Source organism: Poecilia formosa, unplaced genomic scaffold, assembly GCF_000485575.1.
Source record: "Poecilia formosa unplaced genomic scaffold, Poecilia_formosa-5.1.2 Scaffold860, whole genome shotgun sequence".
Taxonomy (NCBI): Eukaryota; Metazoa; Chordata; class Actinopteri; order Cyprinodontiformes; family Poeciliidae; genus Poecilia; species Poecilia formosa.
The window spans coordinates 62,684-83,380 of NW_006800799.1; the positions used below are offsets into that span (position 1 = coordinate 62,684).

Sequence of the window (20,697 nt, forward strand, 5' to 3'; positions counted from 1 at the left end):
GATCCACTAAGAACCAGCAGAAGCTCTGATGGTCCACATCAGCTCAGTCTGGTTGAGTTTCAGCAGATCTCACCAACCACATCATGAAGCTTTCATTCAGGCTGAACTGATCTCACAATGCACACAGGAACCAAGTCCTGATGGACCAGACTGGTTTACCAGGTATTTCCCAGTGGCTGGTGGAAATGTGTCCCACTGTTAGTCTGACATGGAGCCAGGAAGCAGCAGAACATCATCATCATCATCATCACCCAGAGATGAAGATATGAAGGTGTTTTCATTAGAACAGAGCAGCTGATTTCTGTAGATAACGGATCGATCCTGTCTCTGTAAATATAACTGGAAACATCTGAATGCTCACTGGTTTAGCATCCTCAGTTACAGCAATCAGATACAGCTCACCCCTCTGATGACGGACATCCAGCAGATTCGTCCATTGAATCGTTACTCTCAGAAGACACACAGTTGGTGTCCCGTCGTTTGAGGATGGGATAGTGGTAGGTGCTATTTGGGGGAGGGTAGTGGGACATGTCTGTTCAGAATTTTTTTTTTTTTTTTTTCTCGTACCTGGTGCATGGGGGCGAAACCAGGTCGTCTTATCAGTGTCAACTCAAATCTCACATGGCTAATGTGAACAACTCGGGTGTAAGATTTCTCACCTGGAATATTTGAGGTTTGGGAGGTGCTGTCAAGCGGTGTAGGGTGTTTTCCCACTTAAAGCGTTTGAAACCTGACATTATTCTTTTACAGGAGACCCACATGAGAAATAAAGACCAGTTCAGACTTAAGTGTCCTTGGGTGGCAGAGTTACTCCATTCTAGTTTTAATTCAAAGGCTAGAGGGATTGCCATCTTAATAGGTAAATCGGTACCATTCACATTGACCAATACCATCTCAGACAGAGACGGCAGATTTCTGATAGTGTTAGGTACCTTATTTCATGTACTCACCCTATTAGTTAATGTATATGCTCCTAATTTCGACAATGCAGGTTTCATGAACAAGTTGTTTGAAATTGTGTTTTGTGTTTTGATTTTTGGAGGGGACATGAACTGTACTATTGATCCTCAATTAGATCGTTCTAAGCCTGTCTTAACCCAACCATCAATGGCTAAAACCCTGCATAGTTTCATGCTAAATAACGGTTGTGTTGACCCCTGGAGATCTCGTAATCCAAGCAGTAGGAAGTATTCTTTTTATTCACATGTTTTCACGTATAGACTACTCTTTTATAGACACTAAACTTATGCCTAAAGTATCAAATGTTACATATCACCCAATCATTATTTCGGATCACGCTCCTGTCTCTTTTGATCTTCAGATTTCACCTGGACCTCGCTATCCCTCTCAATGGCATTTTAACACTTCACTATTATCCAATAATAAATTTCACAAATTTATTACAGATGCAATAGAGGATTTTATTGCTATTAATGACTCTGATTCTGAACCAATCTCCAGAGCGATCCTGTGGGAATCTTTGAAGGCATATCTACGTGGTCAGATAATTTCATATTCTGCACATGTGAGAAAATTAAGGAGGTCAAACATTCAGAAGCTCACTTCCGAGTTGGAATTGGTTGACCAACAGCTTGCAACCATCCCATCCGATAGTTTTCAAAGCGTCGCTTGGTCTTACAAACTGAGTTGGACCTCATCACAACTAATGAGACGGAGCGCCTGTTGCTTCATTCCCGTGCTAGGTACTATGAGTATGGTGACAAGCCCAGCAGATTGCTAGCTCACCAATTGCACCGTCAAGCAGCTTCACGTTTAATACCTCGCATTACAGATAGATTGGGGGCCCTGCAGGAGGACAGCCAAGTTATTAATTCAGTTTTTTCATCGTTCTATGAGTCCCTATATAAAAGTGAACTCCCACCGGAATTGACTGATATGCATATGTTTCTGGACGAGCTTCAGTTTCCCCCTTTAAACTCAGAACTGATTGATCACCTAGAATCTGGTCTGACTGTTCAGGAGTTAAATGCTGCTTTACAAAATATGCAAAATAAAAAGGCCCCAGGACCTGACGGGTTCCCAGTTGAATTTTTTTAAAGCATTCCAAGCCAAACTTATCCCTTTGATTCATTCTATGTTGAGTCACTATCACTCGGTTCACTTCCCCCCTCACTAAGACAGGCTTCTATCAGTGTTCTCTTAAAGGACAAGGATCCCGACCTCTGTACCTCCTATAGGCCAAAAAGATATTGGCCTATATTTTGGACACAAAAATTCTTGCAAAGGCCCTGGCCCAGAGACTTGATCAAGTTCTCCCAAAAATTATCTCCAAGGAGCAGACTGGTTTCATAAGGGGGCGCCAACTTTATTACAATGTTCGCACCTTGTTAAATGTTGTTTATTCGAGGGAGTCTACAGTTGCACCCGAGGTTGTTATATTAATCGATGCTGAAAAGGCATTTGATCGGGTTGAAAGGAGTTACCTGTTTGCTGTTTTAACTAAACTTGGAATTGGGAAGAATTTTATAACATGGATACGCCTTCTCTATACACTGCCCTGTGCCAGTATTATTACCAATAACATTCAATCCGGGTATTTCTTTTTAAACAGAGGTTGCAGACAGGGCTACCCCCTGTCGCCCCTCTTGTTTGCACTTGCTATAGGGGTCTCAAACTCCAGTCCTCAAGGGCCGCTGTCCTGCAGTTTTTAGATGTGGCACAGGTACAAAACACTGGAATGAAATGGCTTAATTACCTCCTCCTGGTGTAGTTCAGTTCTCCAGAGCCTTGCTAATGACCTAATTATTCTATTCAGGTGTGGCGCATCAGAGGCACATCTAAAAGTTGCAGGACAGTGGCCCTCGAGGACTGGAGTTTGAGACCCCTGCGAACCTTTGAGTATTTTTCTGAGAACATCTCCCAGTGTTAATGGAATCGTCAGGGGTCATGCAGAACTAAAGTTATCATTATACGCAGATGATTTGCTTTTATATGTCACTGATCCATTAAGAACCTGCCCCGCTATTAAGTTCTTTCACAGATTTGGTCAGTTCTCAGGATATAATGTTAATGTTGCCAAGAGCGAATGTTATCCGGTTAACCAATTGGCTCTGCAGCTCTCCCAATCTGACTTTCCTTTTAAGCTGTGTCCTTTGGGTTTTCGGTATCTTGGGGTCAACATAACTAGATCGTTTAAGTCTTTGTACTCTAAAAATTTTCTTCCACTGTTTGTGTACATTAAAAAAGACTTTCAAAAATGGGGGTCCCTCCCACTCTCTTTGATTGGGAGAATAAGTACTGTTAAGATGAACATCTTGCCAAAGTTTCTATTTCTCTTCATATGTTTACCTGTATTTTTACCAAGACGTTTTTTTTTAAATCATTAGATTCAGCTATGTCTAATTTTTTATGGAATGGTAAAACTCCTAGGGTAAGACAAAAAATACTTCAGAACTGTAAGTTCTATGGTGGCCTCTGCTTACCCAACTTTCAATATTATTACTAGGCAGCTAACTTAACTAAAATTGTTTTCTGGTCTAATTCAGTTGATTTACCTTGGTGTCAACTAGAAGCACATTCATGGCCCTCAGCCTCACTTTTGGCTTTACTGACAGGTCCAACCTCTGTGAATCCCTCTGGCCAAACCGACAACCCCACAGTTGTAGATACTTTGAGAATGTGGTTTCAGTTTAGGAAGCAGTTTTACAAGCCCCATAGTTCTAACCCCACTTCTAAAAAACCCAGTGTTTACACCTGCTATTACTGACCCGACCTTCTCCTTCTGGCAGAATAAGGAACTAAAATGTTTCAAGGATTTTTATAGGGAAGGGTCTTTTTGTTCTTTCACTGATTTGGCTTCTGAATTCGATCTCCCACCCTCCCATCTGTTTAGATACTTCCAGATAAGGGCATGTGCAAAATCCTTATTTCCCAACTTCCCTCACTTGCCACCAGAGCAGTCGTGGGGTGAACTTATACAACTTAACCCCTTGCAAAGGTCTTTGAATTCAAAGATATATAACTCGATTCAGTCATATGACCTCTTTCTAACTACGAACATAAAGAGAGCCCGGGAGCGTGAACTGGGGCTGGTTTTTGATGAGTATTGGTGGGAAGCAGCCCTGACAGCCATTCACAAAGCTTCTATATGGGCCCGCCTGAGTTTGATACAGTTCAAAGTGGTATTCAGATGCCACTATTCAAAAACAAGGCTGGCAAAGGTCTCCTGAAATATGGAGGGTGTTTGCAATCAATGTGGAAGTTCACCCTGCAATCCTGCACACATGTTTTTTACCTGCTCAGCTCTTACAAATTTCTGGCAAGTTTACTTTCACACCATGTCTGTTGTACTTTCAAGAACTATTGATGCTTCAGCTCATACTGGTATCTTTGGTCTCCTGGAGCATTACAATTAATACTCCGTTAGAGAGTTGGAAGTGATAGCGTTTACCTCTGTGATCGTGAGGCATCACCTTCTTCTTAACTGGAAATCAACTATAGCCCCTCCAGCACAATGTCGATAAATGAGATCATGTCCTTTTTGAAGGTGGAGAAAATTAGATATTAAAAAACTGAACTTGAACAAATTCTACCTTAAATTTGTTCAACTCAATAAATGGCAACCATTTATTGAGTTTGTTGCTTCAATGTAGAAATGTAAGCCCCCCTCCACAGCAACCCCCCCTTTTTATTTATGTATTTACTTATTTTATTTATTTATTAATTTTTTCTATTTTAATTATTTAATTTAATTATTTTTTCTTTCCTTCTTTTTTTTCTTTTTTCAGTTTTTCTTTTTCCTCCGGAGGCGTATATGTGTGTGTACGTGTATGTATGCATGTATATATGTGCATGTGTTTTTTCACTAATTCTCTTTCACTATGTTTTACTTTGGAGGTGTTCTGTATGTGTTCTTTGTTCCAGAAAACAAGTATCGCCTAGGAACTGCAGGTGAAAAATTGCCATTCTTATTTACAGAAGCGCTACTATATGATTTGTTCCTGTAATAAATAAATAAATAAATAAATAAAAAACTTTGGGGTTGTGGCTCATAGTCCGGAAAATATGGACTATAATCCTTCCTGGATTTATTCTGTGAAGAACCCAGAGGGGGTTATTTGGTTATTATTCATAGTGTTATTTATTTCCTGACTTTTGTTCTGAGAAGAACCCAGAGAGGGTTATTTAATTGTGCTTTCTGGAAAACAATAGATTTTTACATTTAGGCACTCCTGCAACCGTCACACTTTTTGTGTTACAAGCTGACTTTGGCCCCCAACAGAGAAGGGAAAAGTTATGTGGCCCTCACAGGAAAAAGTTTGGGGACCACTGGTCTACATGAAAGACAGCTAATTTGATCTTAAAGAAATATCAGCTCAAAGTTTGAGACTCTGTTAAGTAGATGGAGGTGGAGTACCTCTGGGCAGAGAGGTACTCCACCAGTACCGACTGCAAACATGCAGTACCGACAATCTAGTTGGACTTCATGTCTTTATGGTAACATATTACCATGGAGCTATCAATGTAATTTATATAATGCATACAAAAATCCCCTGAAATTCAGTCTATTGTTTCCATGACAACAGAACTTGGTATCATCACATGGCCACAATGGGAGCATTCACACTGCAGCCTGAAGTGACTCAATTCCAATTTTTTGGCAATTCTGATTTTTTTCCCGGGGCCGTTCACACTGTCAGTAAATGCGACCTGTATGCGTTCTGCAGTGTGAACAGGCAAACGACCTGAAAGTGTCCCACAGGTGCAGTAGAGGGCGCAATAGCATCAGCGTTCTCAGTGTTCTGCCAACCACCATAAAAAGAAGAAGTGCTCAGTGTTTGCGGAAGTAAATATGGAGGCTAACGGTGGAGCTTAGCTTACATATTTGAAGTTGTTATCCGGCTGGAGCAGCATATTAACAACTTAATCCTCATATAATCCGTCATTGTTGTTGTTTTTCTTCCCACTTGCACATATCAGGACGCAGAATAGTGAGATTTGTTGAGAAACAGAGACGTTCAGTTTGGATGAATGCGGCCTGAACGTTAGGTCACATTTGAATCGGATACGTATCGGATATGGATCAGATTCTAAAAAGAATTCAACCTGTGCTGTTCACACTGCCATGAAAAGATCAGATACAGGTCACATTACGTCAAAAAATTCGGAATTGGGTCACTTAAGGCTGCAGTGTGAACGCACCCAATGACAGATATAAACAGTTACAGCAGTTAGAAACAGCTCACCTCTCTGATGGTGGAGATATAGACGATTTAAAGTTAAATATCTTATCCTTTGACCTGTCGCTCTTAAAGGACACACAGCTGGGTTCTGGTTCTGGTTTTCGTTTGCGTCTCTGATGGATCCTGACAGAAACATGATGATTAAAACTGAATCTGTTCAGTCTGGATGAAGCAGGAAAGAGGAGCAGCAGCAGCTTCATCACCACGTCTGTTTTGGCCTGATATAGTGAACGCTGTGTGAAAAGGGCTGTGGACAGTTAGAGATGGTGACCTCACCTCTGACCTTTGCTCTGGCTCTCATCTTCCCCACACAGAGTGGTTTTAGAGGGAGGGACTCCCTCCTCTCTGTCCTCACACTGATCCATGCTGCTGAATTCACATCAGCTCACACACACTTTCTAGCTTCACCTGCAGAGGAAACACACATCATTCATCTGCACATCAACTCTGATCATCCTTTACATCATTAGTGCTGGAAAAAGATCAGCTGCTCCTCCTCTGATTGGCTCTTCTTCTCTGCTTCATATCAGTGTCAGGTGAATGCAGTCAGACAGCAGAGAGGCAGAGGAAGCTGCATCAGCTGCTGCACTTCTACTATCAGTCCACTAGATGGAGACATGGAGCAACATTTACATTCACTGATTTTTATTTCACAATTAGTGAAACTACAAGTGCATTATCTGCTCCATCAAACATTCACTACTTAATAAACTTACTAAAACACATTGTAACAATAATATTTTATTTTGAAAGGAAGCGTTAGGAAACTGGTTTCATGACTGTAATGGTGGAGGGTTCTTTCACAAAAATAGGATTCAGAAATCCAGGATAAAAGATAAAGCCAGGGTTGACAGCACGACCAGTTCATTCTGGCTTTATCAATTTCACAAAGACTAGATAAGTTGCGGCCATACCTCACACCAAAGAAACATCTTTTGATGAAGAATTATAAGGAATTAATGTACATCATACTCAAGAAAAACTTTTGCTATTTCAGTAGAGAATATTAGACTGATTGAATGTGTAATTAGCTCAAAATATTTATTTGCAAACCATTCTTAACTAAAAATGTAATTTGAGGTTTCATTTGCTCAGATTAACAACTTTAATTTCATAGATTAACAGTGGAAGTCAATATAATGTGTGAACCTGATAGTGGATTTTTTTTTTCCTTCTCTTAGTGAAGTCAGATGATTTTCATTCTGTTACTTCTCTCACCTCTGCTTTTTGCTCTGTGTCCTGTGCTTTCTGTTTTGAGGCTTATCTTTCCATATCTTTCGAATTGCAAACTGTGGTTCTGATCTTGATGAGAAGAATGGGCAGCAGAAGTGAGAGACCCTGTGTCTGTCCACAGAGACATTTAAGTTGCACAATTGAATTTCTGATGACATGATTTCAGCTCTTTGGACTTGGAGGTTGCCTGGCATTTTTTGAAATTCAGAAAATGTTCCCAGCTGTTCTGCCCATTGAAAGGCTGATGGAATGAGGAAATGCTTTGCTGTGAAAACTCAGACTCAGATGTGAGCAGAACCACAAACTGGAAGTGATTCTTGTTGAGAGTCACAGCTCAGTTGCAGTTCCTTAAAAAGACCTTGGAGAAGTTGAAAGCTCAGCTTGGTGGGATTGATCATGAGTTTGGCTGTCTGGAGTCATCATTGAGATGAAACTGAGAATTTAAGACAGAAGAGAAAATGCAAGGATTGGCCTGATCCAAAACAATCTGGATATGATTCTCCCTGTGTCAGTCATGGAAGGCTTTGGTATTTCTATTTCATGATCCATCACTTATGGACAATGTTCATGGACTTACAAACTCACAGGCACACACACATTTGAGAATAGCTATGAAACACACCATCAACTCACCGCCTTTGCAGCCCCTCTTCTCTCCTTCTCCCACATTACGGCAGCCCAGGCTGTTGCAATGAACCAGGTAGCTGCTTTGCTCACTTTGGGTTGTGTTTCTCCCTCCTACCACCATGACCTCCTCCCTCTCTCTCACTTCTCCCTCTCTCATACCACATATAATGTTTTTTATGTTGTCTATGTGTTACCTTTTATGTGCAGGTTTTTTGAAACCTCACACTGTGTTGTTACGTAAACTTAGAACTATACTCTCCAGAAACAATCAAACAGTAACAAATGGATCATTTAAAAAGTGATAATATTTTTGTCAATCATAATATTAACAATAGTACCAAACTAAATTAGCAGGATTTTAATGCAGGGTCAAAACCAAGACCAAAACAGTTACATAAGAAGGTGGAATCAGTGACAAACTCAGTAGTTTCTGATGGTCGTGAGGTAACAGCCTGAACTACCTGGTCTGGACCAGGCTAGTTGCACAGGATATGTTGCCATGGTAACCTGTGTGATACTGCTTTATCAAAGCTTAATTAAAATCCTGCCTTAATATGATATCATAGTTTTGTAAAACAGCACTCAATTTGAATCCAGGAAATAGAAACATGAAGAAGTTTCTTCAGAGAAAAAACAACAAAGAAACAGCTCTTTATCATGTTTGATTCCAGTTCATCATTAATCTGATAATCATAGATTAACCTTCAACAGAACAGAGATTTAACTTTGAGTTTAAATCAGAAGTGAACATTTTCTCCAGACATCAGACAGAAAAAACAACCAGGAAAGTTCCTGAAGACAAAGTTGAAGTAGGAAACAAAGCAAACTTACAGTTTTTTCAAACTATCCAAAGAGATGAAGAAGATCTGAACAACAAACTGACTTTAAAACTGAAAGTAAATGTGAGGGATGTGACTGATGACATCACAAATCACATGCTTTATAGTTTCTTCTTTCAGAGCAGGAGAAGATCTGCAGTGAAATCAGAGGAATGTTGATAAAGTCTTAATGAGAGAAGTTCTGAGGAAAATGTTTCATGATGGAGTCATGAGGAGAAATGAGCCTAGAAAACAGAACAGCTGATTTCCCCCTGCTATAGTAACTGGTCAGATTATAAAATCAGAAAAGTCAAACAACGTACACTGTAATCCTTAACATCACCACACCACAGCAGTTGAAACCACACATTGTTATAATGTAGATTCTTACCTGTGAGTTAAAACTGAAAGTGTTTTCAGGATAAATGAGTCCAGAGGACAGAGCTGCTGGTTGCTTCTTGCAACTGGTCAGACTGGTCAGACACAGGAGGAGTCAAAGAAAAGCTTATCTGGTGATGTCTGACAACATGAACCCTTATTATGGCTGCCAGTGTGAACACAAACACTCTGCTGCTGTTATTCTGGGGATGCAGGTTCTGTTCAGCTCTACTGGAACCAGGCTGACAATCTGGTTTAATTTGGATTCAACTGGACTCTTCATTGGTGGGGATTTATCTCTTTCTGTTGGTGAAACTAATACCTACTGTTGGGAATGGAAATCCTGATCAATAAATCATAATTTGTATTGACACATGTAATACAAATAAAATGCTTTTGTTGGCTGATAAAATAAAATCAGCCAACAAAAGCATTCAGACTTTACTTATTTTAACTTTCAGCGCTGAAATGTTAAGGGCACAGAATATAAACAAGCACATTTTGAATTTGTAAACCAATGAAGTAAATTATCATTACAGGCAGTACAATCAAAATCTAATGATATTACAAAACTAACATTGTTAAATGTTTAAAATTCTGTTTGAGTAAAATGTAATGATACTAATAAAATCAAATGAGTAAGTAACCATAAAAATGCAGTAAGATTGAATTGTAATGAGATCAATGAAATTGAGTCAGATCAGTTTTTGCTATAGCGAGACCTGTCTATGTCAAATCAGTTTCTGCGTGAGTCCAGATGTAGAGGCGGCGCAGCTCGATAGGAAACCCGACAGGCCTGTGAGGCTTCAGTGGCGTTCCAGCTTTAAATTGGTCCACCAATCGTGGAAGGCGCCACAGTCTCACACCCGGCTCACCCAGAAAGGATTGGACTTCATTCTGCAACACAAAAAAACAACAAAAAGCGAAATCAATGGAATGTGGTGCACTCAACTGAGCTCTACACAGTTTTTTGACTGTTACTTTTCATGTGGAATGCTGTGCAAGATTAAAGAATCATCTGTAACATCTGTTCAAAGAAAAGTAAAGTTCGTCAGACTTGTGTGGTTGTTGTAAGTACTTCTTTAATTAACTGAAAGATGCACAAAGACATATCGTGGGACAGAAACGCGTCAACTGAGAGCTAAGCTAGTGAAGGTCAACGAAAGAAAACGAAGCTTGTTAAACAATATAGTGACTTACACTGAACCGAATAAGCAGCCATTACATAAGGGTTGCCATATTCATAGGATCGGACAAAATCAGAAACCAAACAAAAAATCATGTAAAGGACCATATTATGAAATTAATGTGCAAAACTGCCCACAGTCATGTTTTATCAAAGAAATATCATTTGAAATGTATATAAGATTATCCCTAATAGAAACTTTACCAGAAATCTTAAACCATATATAAATCTTTTGCTTTTGTTATTTTAATCAGATTCAATCAAATAGTCCTCATTTAACAAGAAGTAACCCTCTACACTAAAGGCCTGTAAAATATCATCAATAGTGTGAAAAGTTAATGATCCGTGTTAAATTAACATCCCTTGTAATATATTCCATTCATGTAATAAAAGAAAACCCTATTTTGTCTCAAACCAAAAACTGTAACTTAAAATTATGAGAAATGTTTAAACATTATTACCTTGAATCAACAATTACACATACAAGAAAAAAAAATCTCATTACACACAGAAAAAGTAATTAATTAACAATACTGTGTAAAGTTTCTGGCACTTTCCATATCTTAATGTCCTCTTCTCTTTTTTTCCAGAGTTCATTTTCCACATATAGTCTTTAACTAATGAACCCACAATTTTTATAATATTAGTCTCTGTTATCTCATATTTTTTATATATAAAAATATTCCTAGCTTTCCATATCGCTTCTTTAACACAATTAATCACAATCCACCACATCAATTCTTTTTTCTCACTTTCTTCTACAAGCAAACCATAGATAATTTTCTCATAGGTTATCTCCTCCTCACTTAAATCGTTCAACCACAATGTCATCAAATTCCATGTTCTCTTAGATATGGGACATGTCCAAAACAGATGTTTAATTGTCTCATTGTCACCACATCTGAGCCTCGGACATTTTGGGCTCGCTGTGCAATTCCTTTTATGCAAAAAGTCTCTGGTAGGTAGGCATTGGTTGGCAATCTGTCAGGCCAAGTCTTTTTGGGTGTTTGTCAAGTTTTTGTTATTCACATTTTTCCATGTTATTCTAACGTTCTTTTCATTCAATTTTCCTATAGGTGTTAACCTGTCAGGAGGAGATAACTTGATCTCAATGGTTTGTCTTTTGATTAGTTCTGGTGTAACTTCACCTAAACCTCCTTTTAGCTCCTGAACTACAATGTGGAACAGTGCGGGGTATCCATCAGAAAAGGGTGAGTGTAAAGTCACTCTCTTTCCCCAGGTTTTCATCACCCGTCTTCCTAACCAAAATTTAATGTAAGGTGCCCAGATGGGCTCAGGGCACACATTCAAACAGGTTCTTAAAATGGGCGTTATGAACATCGCTTTGAATTTTATTTCTATATTTGGTACATTTCTCCCCCCTTCATTCAAAGGTCTATACATTATTTCTCTCTTTAGTTTTTCGTGTTGACTTCCCCATAGAAAGTGAAACATAATTTTCCGTAGATAAGTCATTATCTTGTGAGGTAGCGGAAATGTTGACGCTAAATAAGCTAAAATTGAGATCATTTCTGTTTTTATGACTAATACCTTCCCTATCAGTGATAATTCTCTATCCTTCCATTGCACCAATTTGCCTTGGATTTTTGATAATTTTGCTTTCCAGTTATCTATTTTCATGTTCTCTCCTATTTGAACACCTAAGATTTTTATTGACTCATTTTGTTCTATTAGTCCCCAATCTACATTTGTGTCATTCCAATTTCTATACATTATCTCACTTACTTTTATTGATTTTCATACCTGAGGCTGCGGAAAATCTTTCGCATACCTTTAAACTTTCTTTTATGGATAAATTATCTACTAGAAGGAGGGTCAGGTCATCCATGTACATAGTTAATTTAATATCCTTCCCATAATTCCCAGGGGGAATAGTTCCTTTAATCATCTTATTTTGTCTTATTATACATGCTAACGGCTCCATAGCCATAATAAACAGTAAGGGAGACAGTGGACAGCCCTGTCTCACGCCAGCCTTTATTACAATGGGCGGAGTTAACTTCCTGTTCACCACCACTACGCTTTGGCATTCATTATACAAAACCCTTATCCATTTTATAAAGACACTACCAAAGTTAAAGTAAGACAATATTCTCTCCAAAAATATGTGGTTGACACTGTCAAAAGCTTTTTCCAAGTCTATTCCTAAGATAGACAAAGGGAGTCTCCTCTCTTGACAAAATGTATAAGTATGCCTGATCAAGGCTAAACTATCAGTCATTTTTCTTCCAGGAATGCCACACGTCTGTTCTTTCCCTATTATGTTTGAAATAACTGTTTGCACACGAAAGAATAGGACTTTGGATAATATCTTTACATCTATTCCCAGTAGTGTTAAAGGTCTCCAGTTTTCTAATTTATTTTGTGGGCCTTTTTTGTAAAGCAGAGTAATCATGCCTTGGTTCATTTTATTTGGTAATATACCTTTTTTAAAGGCTTCCTTGTAAACTTGGAGTAAATGTTCTTTTAAAATTTCCCAAAAAGTGACATAAAACTCCTTTGGCAAACCATCGAGGCCTGGAGCTTTATTGCTCTGCATACTCTGCATGGCCTTTGTTATTTCATCTACTGTTATTTCCTGATCTAAGCTCTCTCTCTCATTTTCTGTTAATTTATTAGTCAGTTTAGATAGGAAGAAGGACATCTCTTCCTCATTTATCTGTTTATTGTCATATAATTTCTTATAAAAATTGTAAATTTCAACATTTATTTTCTCATTATCATTTAATTCTTCTCCATTTTCATTTATCAATGTATTAATTTGTTGTTGTGATCTAAACAATTTCCTGAAAAAATACCGTGTACATTTCTCATTTTCCTCCATGTGCTGTACTCTGCTCCGGATCAATACTCCTTTGCTTTTTTCATTCAATTCTACCATCATTTCTTTCTTGAGCTTCACTATTTCTTCTTTGACTTGAAATCCTGTATTAAGCAGGTTGTAGTATCTCTGAAGTTTAATTTGTTTTCTCCTTAGCCATTTCCTTTTTTCTCTTGCTATCCTTTTACCTTCTTTGCTAAAGAACTTCTTTGTTCTGTCTTTTATCTCCTCCCACCACTCACCAACTGTTTCAAATAGAGAGCATAATGACATCCATTGTTTAAATTTATATGCATATCTTGCTACTAATACACATACACTTTCAGAAAGGGAGCACAACACCTCTCCTATGGAAAACTGTGTATGATACCCCAGTAGGTTATATAGTAGGGCGCCCCATTGCTGACTCATGGTTGCTAAAATCCTTACCAGACTGACTGATTTTAGTGACATAGTGGGTGTAAAATATTGAATAAAATGTTGTGCTACATGACTGGCTTTATTTTCACTCTTATATTTAACTTTATGACACACAAAACTACAAATTAATCGTCCTTATTGTCTCCAGGTGCATTCTGGGTAAAGCTTGTCACCAACGTCATCATCAGTCACTTGGCAAAAAATGGCAAACTAGGTAGAGCATTTCTAGGGATTACATTAACATGTCTTGAATGTGTGTTGTTTCATCATTAGTGACCAGTAGCCTGATGTTTCTGTTCTTCTCTTGGTTTGTTGTACTTCATGTCAGATGGACTTCAAAATGATATATTCGCTCTCTGTGGTGATGAAACTTGTTAGCTCCGCTGTTGCGGGCATGTCCATGTTGTAAAGTTAAATTATCATGAGCTTTATTATTTGGGCCCGGTCATTAGCCCCGCCCCCGGCCCCGCTTCTGCGTCACATGTTTGCCTGAGGACCAGAGGCAGCAGTATAGCGTCTTGTCTGGAGCTTATTATAACAAGATAAGTTCCATGTTAAAATTATCATGTTTTTGACTATCTTTTTATTGAGGCATTATTTTTCCGTTTACGCAACAGTATCGATTCATATACATAGTTCACTTAACGTACGTTTATTTGTTTGGACATCACGGTATATACGACTGTTTATTATCTTAACCAAACATCGAAACTGTCAGGAAAATCTGGAGGCCATTTGAGTTATTATTTAGCTGCAGAGGTCGTTTTCTTTAAGTTTTTGGCTGTAGACTGCATAATGGGGGAGTGGCTGTGGTGGATCAAATGGGTTGATCTAAGCCACAAGTGTCAAACTCCAGTCCTGGAGGGCCACTGTCCTCCAACATTTAGATCTACCGCTGCTGCACCACCTGAATACAATAATTAGGTGATTAACAGGACTCTGGAGAACTTAACTACACGAGGAGGCAATGAAGCCATTTGACTCTGGTGTTTTCTACCTGTGGCACATCTAAAAACATCCTAAATGTTTTTTCTTTGTCAGTGTGTCATGTTGGTGACTGAAGCCTGTTATGATGACTTCAACACATTTCTTCAGACAGGTTGGCACAACTTTTAATGCTGTCCAAAACATTTTTAATAAGCTGACTAATTTCTTTAGTAATTATTTCTGACTTTTTTATGCTTTATCTTGTAAACCGGGTGGGCAGAGTAATTTGAATGAATATGATGGTGACACACACAGGTGAGTCTGATTAGTTTTGTTAACATTTTTTTAAATGTATTTATTATTCTAATGTTTCTGCTATATTTCCTGTTTTTCCTTCCAGGCTAGAAGTCTTTCTCCTTCATGTTGGCGAAAACAAGAGCAGCACCAAAGACACTTCAACATCAGTAATCACAAGAGCATCCATGGCCGCTTCCAATGAACTTTCAAAGCTTCACCTTCAGTGCAAAGTACCATGAATGTATGACCTTTGTTGTATATTGCTGTCAGTGCTGTTTGATGTTTTGAAATAAAAATAGATTACATACTGCAAATGGTGGTGGTGTTTTTGTAGCATCTAATGTGGCATCTAATGTCTTTTAAAATGAATTTGGGGATTATTGTTGGCCAGTAGTTTCTTGGGGGGGAAAAGGTTTTCATTTCTCTAGTGGCTTTTAGTTGGTATTAAATTGACACAAAAAAGTGGGTAATGAGAGAAGGGGAAGACTGGGAAGTGAACCCATGACAGCCACATTGAAAACTAGAGCCTCCATATATGGGTTGTGCTTAACCCCTGCGCCACCACAGCATACCCTGCCAGTAGCATGTCAAAACTCAGATTTCTACGTTAATATATACTTTACACTGTTCTGTGTTAGATTAACACCTTTATAGTGTTATCTTTTGACAAAAGTGTTGAGTAAGTCAACACTGATGTGTGTTTAATTTCAACTACTGTGAGTGTTGATTCGACTATATCACAAAAAACACTTTCAAAAGTGTAACTTCTACACCATCCAGAGTGGACCAATATAGACAATTTCAAAATGTTGAATTTAACTCTGTAGGAGTTGATGGAACACTTCCAAATTTGCTGTGTAGTTTTGAAGTAGATTTTATTTTAATTTCTGGGGTTTCAGACCCCACTAGGACTGTGACACTCCAAAGCTGATCGTCTCTCATTAATGTTAGCAAATGTTGGCAGGTATGATGTGGTCTTGAGATTCTGTTTTCCAGAGGAGTTTATACACCTCTGGAAAAAATAATAAGTTTCTCTGATTTTACTCTTTAAGAGTAAAGAATAAACATATGCATATAAGCATATGTTTGAGTACAATGAACATTGTTCTTTTATTCTATGAATTACTGACATGTCTCTAAATTTTGTTTGTGAATGTATGTAAATAAGCAGATTTAGAAAAATGCACCAACTAATATCTTCTCATGGGTCTTACTTAGCCTTTCTGGGGGCTAAGCTCCCCTAAAGAACATAACCTAAAATTGCCCCTGCTGTGTAGTGTTAAGGAAGAATATTATCTATAATAGTTAACTTTGGAAAAAGTTTGGCTCTCTCTTCCTCTAGATCCCAGGTCCTCTCGGCAGGCCACGTGTAGCCACAAGGAAAACAACAATGCGTGTTGACGTCACAGAATTACAGAATTTAATCCAATAAGAAACAACTTATGAATTAACAACAAAACTGCAGAACAACAGAAACATACATTCATTACCTGAGACAAAAAGATAAAAAGAAAAGGCAAAGAGGCATCTTTGGAGAGAGCTGGTACAAAAAAGGCAAAATAGTAGCAGCTATCTGAATTATTGCTCCTGTGCACGAACTTTTATAATGTAGGTGTGTCTTTCCATCCATCCATTTCTGAACACCCTTGTCCCTCAGTGGGGTCGGGAGGGGTGCTGGCGCCTATCCCCAGCTAACGTTCCGGGCGAGAGGCGGGGTACACCCTGGACAGGTCGCCAGTCTGTCGCAGGGCAACACAGACACACAACCATGCGCGCGCACACACACACACACACCTAGGGGCAATTTAGACAGACCAATTAACCTAACAGTCATGTTTTTGGGACTGTGGGAGGAAACCGGAGTACCCGGAGAAAACCCCCGCATGCACAGGGAGAACATGCAAACTCCATGCAGAAAGACCGGGGCCGGGAATCGAACCCAGAACCTTCTTGCTGCACGGCAACAGCTCTACCAACTGCGCCACTGTGCAGCCCGTGTGTCTTTCCTTTTTAATATATTCAATTAAGGCGTACCTCCGCTTGACCAACTGGAAGCTATCTTGGACACTCAGAAAAACTCAGAACTTCCCCTAATTTACTGCTGTGAACAAAGGCCATTTGCTCTTTTGTTTAACAAACGAAGAGGAGAGGCTCATCCTGAACTCCTGTGGTTTTAAAACCATCTAAATAAAGGATATACTGAGAAAAGGATTTCACAGATATGTGAAACCCGGAGTCTCTCCCGCTATCTCTCCCTACATAGATTCTCAGGAACAGACTTAAATTCTGTAATTAGTTTAAGGAAAGTTTATGTTAACAAACCCAGTTTTGCTCCTCTGCACTCAGCATCCCAAAAGATTGAGTCCTGCCTTAAACCAAAAATAACAGATAAAATCAACAGAACAGAATGAGGTACAATTCCTTTTTCTAACCTATGAATTCTAAGTATACAGGTTAACACAATCATTTTCCAAAACCCCATTTAGCATAAATCCTGAGTAATTTTCTAATACTAAGCAAAACATTTTCATTTAATTCTAACATTCAGAAATAATACAGTTTTCAAATTCATTCATCATCATCTAAATTAATTCTACAACTAAATAATACAAGTTCCATCAGAGAATGCTATCTATAACTAAGAAAAATATCTTGTAAATTAACTGTTAGTGGTTCAAAATCTTCACACAACCCAGATGTTCACAGAAGAATTCTGATCTCCTGTGAACTCGGCTAGTTCCTGTTTCCCAAGGTAATTTAAATGATACTGGCCTCTACTTTCCTGCATATGTTAATCCATGGGCTCCTGTCCTATGTGTTACGACCACAGGGGTCCAGGGAGAAGCTCTACAGATCACCCCATTTTCCTTGGTACTTTTGAATACTTACCCAGCCATAGTTTAATTTCAAATCACTAACAGAAACCTGTTCAAAGTTTAAAAATTTGTTCAAAAAGATTAATCTGTATTAAACACTAAAAATAATCATTTTTCTCAACAGTCCCCCTTTTGAGGTCTGAGACATACAGACCTCACAAATAAATTGATTAAACCTTCTAATAGAGGAACCAAAAACTATTTAGTATACTAAAAACTAAAAACATTAGCTTAATTATATAACAGTCCCCCTTTTAAACAGGACCTCCCAGCTCCACAACCCCCTCATCAGCAGCACCGCGAAAAAGTATTAAAGTATTAGTAATCTGTATTAAACACTAAAAATAATCATTTTTCTCAACAGTAGCAAAAACAATTTTTTAAGAAAGACTAAAAGCTCTTAACATGAAATGTAATGGAGCAGTTCAAGTAAAACTAGAAAATGAAAATTAAAAAAATGCGGATCTTCATAAAACTTCGACAAACCCGACTTCCATTGCACGCAGCAGAAAGCGTGGGCCTCAAGCGGCTAGCTAGCTTAGCTTAGCGTCTGTCTCCTCTCGTCTCGTCCCTCTCCCACCGACCGCTCTCCAAGCTTCTCCAACGTCCCCAAATCTCGTCCTTTTCCGTCCTTTGTCCGGTTTTCTCTCCCTCCAGTCCGTGTTTCTTCACTTCTTGTCCGCTCGTCTTCCCTCCGTTCTCCACCATAACGTCTCTGCTCTCCTTCTTCCTCCCGCCTCCTCTCCTCTCAACCAATCACGAGTCACGTACCGGACGGACTGTCTCAGTGACCAATCAAATGGCAACGCCAAATAAAATACATAGTACAAAATACATTACGTCACTTTCAGACACATTACGTCAATTTACAAATAATGCAATTTTAATTACTTAGTAAACAAATTACTTAATTGCTGCCTTTACCTTTTATATTACTTAGATACTAAAGTAAAGAAAAATACAATTGTAATTCTTTCAGAAACAAGAATATGAAATCCACAGCTGTCACCAATGCTATGCATGAGTAAATAAATGTTTACTTTTAATATATTTGTGTCCTGTCTTGAACTATGTAAAATTTCTATTAACCTTAACATGCAGGAGCAAGTTTACCTCAGGGCTGCAGTCATGTTGAACTTTAACGCTCTGAGAGTGAAGGGAAGTTTACGGAAAAATACCTCGAGGATGAAACACGACAAAATGCATCAACACAACAAATTTGATGACATTTAAAAAACAAACACTTTATGGAGTTTGGTTATACTGAGGCTCATTGCAGGAAAAAAAAGACACTCATAGCGATCAGACAGCAGGTAGAGCAGAGCACAATTCCCAACACTCACCTGGATGAGCATGATGGCCAGAAACTAAGCAAATAACCTGGAAAATAATTTAAGTCATGTTTCCAGATGACCAGCAGTGTAAGACATTGGGTTCTGCTCTGCTGTTTGGACCGCCGCTACGCGGTACCGAGGAGTAATATTTCACAGACGTAGCGCCGTTCACCTCCCACCAGCCAGAGTTTTATTAGAACATTAAACCTCTTTTTAAAGCTGCAGCATGTAACTTAAAATAAGTTTTAATGTAATTTTCTCTGTGTCCCAACATGAGATAATCTGAGAAAAACAAATGTGGTTCCTCTGCCTCCTCCTTGTGTTCTGCTGAATTACTCCACTGGGTCAGAACCAACCCATCAGAACCAGAACAAAACAATGAGCCATGAGCTGCAAGTATTGAACATGTTTTTGTCTAAATTTGGTGATTTTATGGATCCATTTTGCCAGATCACATTGTAGCATTTCTACCTAAAGAGAAACATTAACAGCCAATCCATGTGATCGATATCTGTGACCGGCAGGAAAAAATCTGATTGGACCCAGGAGTAACATGAAGGTTTAGAAGTTCATTGAAATCTTTTCCGTTTTGAAAGAAGCAACATTTGGGCAACTTATGAAAGACATTATTTATCATACTTGGTTCTGATTAGAACCAAGTATGAATTATTAACTGAATTATTCTACTGTCATTATTGTTCTTACATTTGGGAGATTCAACATTTCTGTTTTTATTAAGTTTTTAAAATTAAATATTAAAAAGTTCAGAAATTAAAATCAATCTACTGAACATTCTGATTTTATGAGGGAAATGTTTGAAAAGTTTGTTACAAAGTTGATTATTGCATTAATTTTTATGTGAATTGAATTGTGTTTCATTTGTGTTTCTTAATGTACTGTTACTGGATGTAATTTTTTTTTAAAGGATTTTGACCCGTTTACTAGCCGACATTAATTAGCTATATTAATCATTTGGTGACCAATTAAAAAACTAAAAGTATTGAATTCAAAATGGAATATTTACCCAGATAGCACATGATGTTAAATCAACGTTGAAAAATAGTTAGAATCGTTGATATTTGGTTGAAGTCGACAAATGACGGTGGATCAACCATCAAACAACCATCCAATCAAACCGTTGAAACTGTGACATTGAATCAACGTTGTTTTGTGGTTGAAATCTGATCACTGAAATGCCGAAGTCTGATTAATGGTTGATTTTTGGTGGAAGACGACAAATGACGGTGGATCAACCATCAAACAACCATCCAATCAAACCGTTGAAACTGTGACATTGAATCAACGTTGTTTTGTGGTTGAAATCTGATCACTGAAATGCCGAAGTCTGATTAATTGTTGAGTTATGAGTGAATACGACAAATGACGGTGGATCAACCATCAAACAACCATCCAATCAAACCGTTGAAACTGTGACATTGAATCAACGTTGTTTTGTGGTTGAAATCTGATCACTGAAATGCCGAAGTCTGATTAATGGTTGATTTTTGGTTGAAGACGACAAATGACGGTGGATCAACCATCAAACAACCATCCAA

At 38.4% G+C, this 20,697-nt stretch overlaps 1 protein-coding gene across 2 annotated transcripts in view; it reads right to left on the reverse strand.

Annotated features, from left to right (window-relative positions):
• The window catches only part of LOC103131864 (stonustoxin subunit alpha-like), a 52,162-nt gene extending 45,338 nt beyond the window's left edge, over nt 1-6,824 (reverse strand). The window contains exons 1-2 of one of the 2 annotated variants that reach the window (XR_001660771.1): nt 6,480-6,824; nt 6,299-6,326 (exon numbers count right to left, since the gene is read on the reverse strand). Coding sequence is in view for 1 of the 2 variants with exons in the window: in XM_016666956.1 (XP_016522442.1) it covers nt 6,480-6,568 (89 nt within the window). In the remaining variant the exon portion in view is untranslated. Of the gene's footprint in view, nt 1-6,298; nt 6,327-6,479 lie in introns of those variants that run through there. The other variant, XM_016666956.1, reaches the window with a different exon arrangement.
• Between the last annotated feature and the right edge of the window lie 13,873 nt (nt 6,825-20,697).